The sequence below is a fragment of the Enoplosus armatus genome, chromosome 6, assembly GCF_043641665.1.
Source record: "Enoplosus armatus isolate fEnoArm2 chromosome 6, fEnoArm2.hap1, whole genome shotgun sequence".
Classification (NCBI taxonomy): domain Eukaryota; kingdom Metazoa; phylum Chordata; class Actinopteri; order Centrarchiformes; family Enoplosidae; genus Enoplosus; species Enoplosus armatus.
The window spans coordinates 1,738,390-1,748,158 of NC_092185.1; the positions used below are offsets into that span (position 1 = coordinate 1,738,390).

The window sequence follows — 9,769 nt, forward strand, 5'->3', positions numbered from 1 at the left end:
AATGTTTTGACGCAATGGATGGGATAGTATCCATAGGTGGAGGCAGTTGCTGCAGCATTGCACCATGGGACACCACGCAATCTCCCTTACCCGCTGTGGACTCTATGACTGTAAAATTGCAGGCTCAAGTTGAAACTGCAGCAGAGGTCTTTTTACTCTTACAGAGCAGCATTTTGGCAACCAGCCGCCCTCTCGGTTTTAACCACATACCGTACTCTATTTCAAGGCTACTAATCAATGTATGGGTCAATAATTACCAATCAAGCAGACATTAACACACCTGACTGATGAGTGTAAAACATGTATTTCCACCCTGCTCAGTAATGTGCCTGTCTGTGTTGCGGCAGCCATCTAAAATGCTTGTTTGTGTTTGAGCAAGCGCGTGTGTGTGTGTGTGTGTGTGTGTGTGTGTGTGTGTGTGTGTGTGTGTGCGCGCGCATGTGCATGAGAGGGGTGTCATGTACCTTCACACTAGTAAACAAACAGAAATCTGCAGGCTGTGCTGAGCAACAACAACTTCACAGATATGATGAAGGGAAAATCACACAGCTTACTGTTTCCTGCTGGACTCTTATTTTGACACTCGTGCATTGTTACTCAGCTGAACATCGCAGCGCTGTGTGAGTTCAAACCTGCTTCTCCTCTTGAGGAATTACAGCAGCGCTACAGTGATTCTGTCAGAGTGGGCTGTCTGAAGTTTAGGGATGTAACGGGATTGTTGTGCAGTTGTGAAAGATGTTGCTGTGTGTGGACTCTGGAGTTTGCCAGTCAGCAACTTTCTGACGTGCCGTCGCCACTCTAAGCTGTTCTTATTCCAGATGATCAATCACAGTTTTAGATGTCAGTCCGGCTCCATAGCAACCCCATCCATCCCCTCTGACCTCCTCTAACCGTAGTTAGGGACTTGACAGCTCAGTATCGCACAGTGCCGCCCCGGCTCATTACAGCATCGATTATTTCACCCCGGCCGGTGTTTTAAGTGTGACTCAGTGTGAATGAGCTGCCATTTAACTCTCATTACACGTGAGCGGCTGTAGCCTGCATCTGCAGTGTTGGAGTTAAACACGACTGAGGTTAAAGACCTTTTTATTTGGAAACACTTGATCTGATTTCCTTCAAAATCTGATCAGTGCTGCAACAAATAATTATTATTTGATTTATCATTATTTATTAATAAAATAATAACAAACTAGAGACCATCATGTGATGGGATCACAGCAGCCAAACATGTTGACGTTCCGACCCATGAGTACTCACTAGTCATTACTACATTATTACATGAGTACTCACTAGTCATTACTACATTATTACATGAGTACTAAGTAGTCATTACTACATTATTACATGAGTACTCACTAGTCATTATTACATGAGTACTCACTAGTCATTACTACATTATTACATGAGTACTCACTAGTCATTATTACATGAGTACTAAGTAGTCATTACTGCATTATTACATGAGTACTAAGTAGTCATTACTACATTATTACATGAGTACTAAGTAGTCATTACTGCATTATTACATGGATATTCAGGACTCGTGGATACTGACGTAGTGTGTTGCGCAAACATCCATAAGTTATTTGATTTATTACCTCAGTTAACATTTTCCTGATGAGTTCATGGTCTCAGGCGCTAGTTTCAAGAGTTCTTAAATACAGCATGATGTTCATTTTATAAATTATGGTCCCATTTAGAGTAAAATGAACAGGGTATGCTTTAGGGCGTGGCCACCTTGTGATTGACAAGTTGCCGCCAAGGCGACCTGTCCATCAGGATAGAGACGTTCGGTTGTACTAAAAGACTGTTAATCTTTTCTGTTAAGTACATTTAAAAGCTAGCTTTGTTAGCAGCTACTTCGCACGGCGTAGCCAGGAGCCAGGTTGACGGTACAGGTGCATAGTGTCCTCAGGTTCTCAGATCCCGGCTCCACCCTCTTGTCCAAATATGGTCACTTCTGGTTCCAAAAAAAAAAATATATATATATAATATTTTCCATTGTTGCTTGAAAAATTACTTTAACGGTTAATCAATTATCAAAAAACTTTCCTGTCATAAACCAATCAATTAATCAATTGTTTCAGTTGTAATCCAACCAACCCACCCAAAGGTCCTATATTTATAATTATATGTAAGAGAGAAAAGCATCAAATCCTCACATATGAGGCTGTAACCAGTGAATGTTCGCTCGATATGTGAGGACTTCTTTACTTTAATTGTTTTCACTTACTTTTCTTGTAAATGTGATTAACTTATCAATTAATTGACTTATCATTTCAACATAAAATCTGACAAATTAGCATGTTATCATTAGAACTGAAATGTTGTGTTTATACAATTTTGTCTTTTTGTAAATTTGTAAATCACATTTTAGAGTAAAAAAACACTATGAGCCACCGTGTAGTGACTATCAAGAAACATGAAACGTGCTAACGTTGCCAGGATGAAGGTTTACTGGGGCTAACCTCACAGCCCCGGGCTAACCTCACAGCCCCTGGCTAACCTCACAGCCCCGTGCTAACCTCACAGCCCCGTGCTAACCTCACAGCCCCGGGCTAACCTCACAGCCCCATGCTAACCTCACAGCCCCGGGCTAACCTCACAGCCCCGGGCTAACCTCACAGCCCCATGCTAACCTCACAGTTCAGGGCTAACCTCACAGCCCCATGCTAACCTCACAGCCCCGGGCTAACCTCACAGCCCCATGCTAACCTCACAGTTCAGGGCTAACCTCACAGCCCCATGCTAACCTCACAGCCCCGGGCTAACCTCACAGCCCCGGGCTAACCTCACAGCCCCATGCTAACCTCACAGCTCAGGGCTAACCTCACAGCCCCATGCTAACCTCACAGTTCAGGGCTAACCTCACAGCCCCATGCTAACCTCACAGCCCCGGGCTAACCTCACAGCCCCGGGCTAACCTCACAGCCCCATGCTAACCTCACAGCTCAGGGCTAACCTCACAACCCAGGGCCACGTCTTTCACATGCTTGTTTTCTAACCCATGGCTTACTGTTAGCCCCAGGTAAAGGATTCCCAGAATTGGAGTTATCCTCAAAACTTGAGTATAAAGCTTGAAAGACACTTAACTTAACTTATATGCCATTGCACTGTCGATATATAATGTTTTTTTGTTGATACACATTTCACCATCTGTTGTCTTCATTTGCACTGAATGTGAGGCCCAGTACCTGCAACATGTATTTTTCCAGTACTGTGTTTTCTGTTTTCTGCTCTTAATCCCTCTTACACTTTATTTTTCCTGAGAAAAGAAAATGAGTGTTCCTGAGAAAAGCGGCTAATCAAACATCACAAACACGCCCTGAGCTTGTGATCCAGTGTTTCAATCAGAGGCGCCGGGGAAGACTGTCAGGCCTCGCACCTTTTTAGGTTTAGCAGGAACATGGAGGCAGCGAAATGTAAAGTTAGTGCGACTGTTGTTCTGACACTAGCGCTCTATCCCTCTCACCTCAGACACCATAAAGACACCATGTCCCAACCTGAATTCAGATTTTGTCTCTTTGAAACAGTGTCGTAACACTCTTCCCTCCATACAGGTGACTGTAGGTGTTGTGCAGCATTAAGCAGCCTTATTCCTTTGGCTGCATCTCTTTACACACAGGGCAATAAATTACTCATTCAGTAACTGTCGCGGCATTAAAAACACATTTATATTAATGCCGTTATTAACATTTCACATCCCTCCCATCCTCCTGCCTTTGGAGTTCCAGACGCTCTTCTCTTGTAGGAAAGTGGCAGTAAAAACGTTGTAGTTTTGCCCTTCACAGAGAACAGCGGCTGTGGTCAGCTTGAATTATGACAGAGTCTTCAGAAACTTCTCAAAGCACTCCTGAATCACAACCCTCTGCTCTGTTACTCATCCAGATGCTCACTATATTCCCAACAATCATATCCGGGTCATATATCGTCACTATTGGAATTCATTGTAACTGACATAAATCAAACTGACCACGAGTACTCTTTTAAAGTATCAGGTGGCTTTAATGCTCACATTGTTTACTGGCCACAGTCTGGTGAAGGTCTTATTCAGGTTTAAATGAATCTTTGATAAACCTGTTACTGAGTCTGCATGCTGCCACGAGAAAATTAGATAATGGAATATTTCAGCCCAACTTTGTTTGGTTTGTTGAATTTAAAACAGAGTCTCACCCACAGATAAAGCATAAATTTCACCTTTTTTTATGTTTTGTCTCAGTAACTTTGTGAGTGCACCATGTTCTTTGTGTCATTCTGGTGTGCCAAGCTGTAATTGGCTCATTACTGCCCCCTGGAGAGCAGAAAACGATCACTGCAGCTGTGGTTGGTGAGAAATGTCATAGTCATGGTGGGTGTTTCCCTCCTTATTGGTCACAAGGTGCAGCAACAAACTCAACTCTAGAAAACAAACTTGTACTAGATTTATGCTTTAGTGTTTTCAAACAGTATGTTTTGGTTTTACAGGTAAGAAGGCGGCAAGGATGAGACTAACGTTGTTAGTATAAATGTGTCTAGTGAAATTCCTCACCCCAAAATAAAGAGCAGCGCACAGCTTTTCAAGGGGAAGCGTCAGTGACTGTCTCCCACGCAGTGGATAAGAAGGTCCCAAGCTGGCTCGTCATAATGCGTGCATAATACTGACGTGCCAGTCTGGGTGAGCAGATACTGTCCACTAAGAGTGAAAGGACAAAAGAGGTTTGAAGTCCACAATAACTTGTATAAAGTCGGTCTATCCAGGTCCCTCATTATAGGACAGTGAGCTTATTTTAACTGCTATAATGCTGCGACTAATTATTATTTTTATTATAGATCATTATATATCAATTATTTGTAACGTCATGAATTAATCATTTAGTTTATTAAATGTCAGAAAAAAGAAATCTAAATAGTTTGTTTTGTGTGACCAACAGTTCAAGACCCAAAGATATAAAATGTACAGTGATGTGAAAGAGAGAAAAGCTGAAACATCCGAGAAGCTGGAAGCAGGAAATGATCGCCTTCTTGCTTGAAATATGACTAAAATGATGAATTGATTCTCCAGATAGCTGCCATTCATTGTCAGTTTTACATGCATCAACACAACAACTCTCCATGCTTGTGTACACAGCCACTGATGTCTTCTCTTATCTATAGATAACCAGTAGTGTCTGAGCCTAGTTTCAGTGTTTGAGACCTTGTCTTTGTTGACTTGTTGACTGACGCCATCTTCCAAGAGGAGCACAAACATGAAGTCCCATCATTTTCCCTGTTTCCTGTGGGCACCAACAATCTTTATATTGTGAGGATTGGGGTGAAAAGGGGCCCCAGGAAGCCTAGCAACCATGTTGTGGAAGCTAATGAATAGAGAATAAGTAATTATTTTATAAGTTATAAGTTAATAATTAAAGAATAAGGAATAAAAGGCATCAGAGTATGAGGTTGTAATTTTTATGTGTCTGGAAGTGCGCAACGTTTGCCAATGAATGCTAACGAGACGTTGATAACAGTGACACAGCATTTCTGAGAAGAGACTGCAGTCTGCAGTGAGGGAACATTTTGCCCTCAGTTAAGGGCAAAACAAGGTCTTCAAAGTCTTCTTTTGTGAAAGAGGAGATTTCAGCGCAGGGCTATGGATTTGAAAAATTAGAATAATCTAATTTCTTTCTGTGGTTGTTGGAATCCACAAGTGGATAAGATGAGAGAGGTGTGTGCATTGGTTTCTGGATGAGATCTGACAAGTTCCCTCTGAAGTTTGACTCAGTGCGGCTCAGTGGGATCTGATGAAGCTGTGTGTGTGTGTGTGTGTGTGAGTGTGAGATGCTGTTCATTTCATTTGTGAGTCATTTCTACTTATCCAGTGAACTCCCAATTACTTTTCATGTTTGTTGCTGATGTTCATGTGGGGGCTTTTACTTTAACTAGCTGTTATTACTTCATAAGGTACAGTATGAAGCATTATGATGAAGACTGATTAATAGTTCAAATAAATGTAGTAACTTTAGTAACAGGGCATTATGTAATTAATACTTGCTCATTGGCCACTGATTCTGTGAAGTCTTCTTCTAGAAAGGACCGAATGTGTATGAATAAAAACACAAAGATGACAGAAGACATACATCCTTTACTAAAGCTGCACTAATCCATATTGTGACACCAGCGATGGCCGTGTGTAAAGTCAAAGTTGTCACTTGTATTGTCGAACCCACAGAGAATTATTGCCTGACTCTGCAGTTCCTCTCGGCTCTACTGAGCGTTGTTGTTTTCTGTCTCATCAGAGTTGTTTTCAGACGCCAAATGGACAGACACAGTTAGCGACTAGCCGGTGAACTTAGTGGAGCATTTAGCAGCTAAAGAGACATTTCTGTCAGGAGTTAGCAGAGACCAAAGACGGAGAGCGGATCCATTCATCAGGTGGACACAAACACAGACATGTCCAATCCAGAGCTAATGTTATTCTGTATCTGCTGGATTATGTGAATAAGCAACTGTTGCTAACAGCTTTGCCCTCTCAGCTTAAAGGGTGATAATATGTCAGTGTTGTGTTGACTTCCCACGGCCTCCGAGTGGCCAAAACATCAGTAGATTTAGTTTTTATAATTTATGCATTTTAAAATATTACTACTGACCTTAATAAGTGACGGAAGAACATTACACTTAATAAAGTAATTCAAAGTTGTTGTTAATACATAATCCATAATTTATAGCATCAACAGCTTTGTTACATTTTATTTTCTTTAGAAAATAAAAACTAATCCAAAGACAGATTTGAAGATATTTGTCATCAAAATGTGTTTCAAAACTTTCTCTGATTTTTGTTCCATTTACGAGGCAAAATATATATTTTTCCCTGAAATGCGAGATGCTGCAGCAACATCTGGTAAAAGGTCACCTCAAGTTCACACAAACAGAGCAGTGAACATTAGTAACTTGCATGTTAAATGTATGTATGTGTATGTCCACTGACGTCTGTCCCTCCTGCTTCATGCTGCTGTCCTTCTCTTCCTTCCTGGCAGGACTTCGATCCTGGGACGTCGACCTCAAGTGCTGCGACCTCGATCAGCAGCTGCAGCTGTTCATAACTCGTCACTCCGCCCACTTCTCCTCCGAGGTCAGAGGTCAGTGTGATATGGACCAGTGATGAGTACAATTAAGGTGTCTTATTCTGAGACGTATAGTTCTTTCAACCTGAAGATATGGTACACGTACTGATATTATATTAATACTGGTGTATCAATATAATACCAATATTGTGAAATGAGAATAGATAGTATCTATATTGTCCAATATGCTGATTTACAGTTTAGTGATCTGAGTTTCGGAACTTATTTGCCTTTTTTTTCTCTACCTGCCTGACCATTATGTTCACTTCATTAGTTTATTTTTACTCTGCCGATGATTTAATTGATTAATTGTCTGATTAAATCTCTCATTGCAGGCTGCTCCTTTAAAAAAAAATGGAATACTAATACTACAGACATTTGTTTGAAGTATTTCTGGTTAGGGTGGATATTAACAGGTTAAATGAGTCCATTATTGGCAATAAAAGACACAAATATAGATAATAATAAAAAAAAGCAAGAGAATAAACTCATTTATTCTCCATTAAAACATTTGGCAGTAGTGAGTTTCATGTAGTGGACATTTAATCCATCTGCACAGCATCAAAGCGGAACTGTGTATAATCACCATGGTGACTGTTCAGGGAGCTGTGGACCTGCAGCGTTAGGCCTGTCTGAGTGTGTGTGTGTGTGTGTGTGTGTGTGTGTGTGTGTGTGTGCGTGCGTCTTGCGTCTATGTGGTGCAATGATTTAGGGCTCAGGTTGAAAGTACGACAGATGCTGAATAGGGAATTATTTCAGTCATCTGCCAGGTAAAGGCCTGATGGGATCAAACACACACACACACACACACAAATAGCAGACAACCACAGGACAGACTATTACTGCACTGGTGCCACGTGCTGAGCAGCAGCAGCAGCAGCAGCAGCAGCAGCAGCAGTCAGCAGAAAATGACACAGCATTTTTCAACACTGTTGTTAAATGAAGCAAACACCTTCAGAGGAAACAGAGGGAGGAATTCCTGTGGAACAATAAAGATGTATTAGTATCCTTCGTCCATCCGTCATCCAGTGTGTCCTTCTGGGGCACTTATATATGTTATATGTTATATATTATATATAATATTATAAAGAAACACTCCTCAACTCCTGTGAACCGAAGGGAGTCACCTTCATTCGTGCTTACAGCTGTTGTTTATTGATACAGCTGCTGACGAAACGTCCAGGTACTTCAGCTGCATCTGTGACACATGAGAACAACATTTGCACAAAGCTTTTTTTTTATTCTCTCTCATTTTCTTTTCACCTCAGGGGACAATAATGCGTTTTGATTATTATTGATTATATTTGATTATATGATGCCAGTGTTTCTGTGGAGGCTGGGAGTCAAACATTAGTGTTTCCTTTCAAGATAAACAATATTTCACAAAATATATGCATTCTATAATTGGAAATGCCTCATCCCTTTTTTAAGAGTGTGAGGTAGGGTGGAGGAGCAAAGATGGAGGCTGGGAGTATTGATTACACTCCCCCTTTATTTTGTCAGTACAGCACACAAGGCAGATCAATAGCTCTTCAACGGAGAGCAATCCAATGGCTGCAGTGCAGAAATAGATAAGGGGATCACATTGCTTTGGGTTGACGGAAAAATTTCCATTGTGGGAAGATGGCAGCAACATCCACTCGGCTGATTTTGAAAATGAGGCGATAAGGTGAGGGAGGGCTGATCGCTTCACGGATAAAGTCTGGGTGAATAGAGTTTATCGATTGTGCTCTGCTTCCTCTCTCAACTAGCTGAGTTGCTTTTGGGAAACCGGTTTGATGTAAGTTTCGCAGCTGTTTATGTGGCTCCTGTCGTGTGACTGTGAGTCCGGCTGTCGACACAAAGCTTTTACACGGATGCTCAGCAAACCTTTTCTGAATGAATAATTATTCTCAGTATTGTGGTAACTACGGCAACAGGCAAGTTATGGCTGACGTCTCAAATTCAGCTTTGCAAACATTTAATTCAATTTTTTTTATTTTACTTTTAAAAGAACGTTAGTTTTCAGAATATATCCATTTTGTAGGAGAAAATAACCATTTACTTTTACTTTAAATCTCTCTATTATTGGTATACTTGTTAGTTATTAAGTGGTTATTTTTCAATAGCAAGGCCTTCAGCTCTCTACTACCAATTGTTTTCTTTTCAAATAACTTTCAGTTCTGTGTTACTGTCCCTTTTGAAACATTCAGTGTCATTTTTTGTTGGATTTCTCATTTTTCAGCCGAACTAGAGGGTGTTGAACCAGCATGAAGAGACATTTATCTAATAACTCTTTCACAGCTGGTCCTTGACATTTGAAATTTTATTCCAGGGCTAGTAAATAGTTTAAATAGATAGTTGATGTGGTCCTCAATTTAAAACACTGCAGGCTTCTCAAAATGCTGCCAAACAGCGAGGTCATCTGACTACAACAAAGCTTTATTATTCAAAATGAGATATGCAGACTTTTCATTTAATTTAATCAATTTAATCTCACCGTGTCAGGCTGCTGTTAAATAGGCAGAATACAACATTTCTATCCACCATCATTATTCAGAATGACACAACAGGCTGTTCAAACATGGCTCGAACAGTTTAATTACATCTTAAGATTTCACTGGTTTTTAATAAACATTTCCAAGGCCGTCTGTCCTTGTGTCGAATACAAAACATGTTTTATTTTAATGTCGTAGTGTCAAAGCACACGT

General features: G+C 40.7%; 1 protein-coding gene across 1 annotated transcript in view; it reads left to right on the forward strand.

Annotated features, from left to right (window-relative positions):
• The window catches only part of map1ab (microtubule-associated protein 1Ab), a 63,883-nt gene that overhangs the window by 394 nt on the left and 53,720 nt on the right, over positions 1-9,769 (forward strand). The window contains exon 2 of the mRNA XM_070906939.1: positions 6,993-7,094. Coding sequence (XP_070763040.1) covers positions 6,993-7,094 — 102 coding nt within the window. The remainder of the gene's footprint in view (positions 1-6,992; positions 7,095-9,769) is intronic.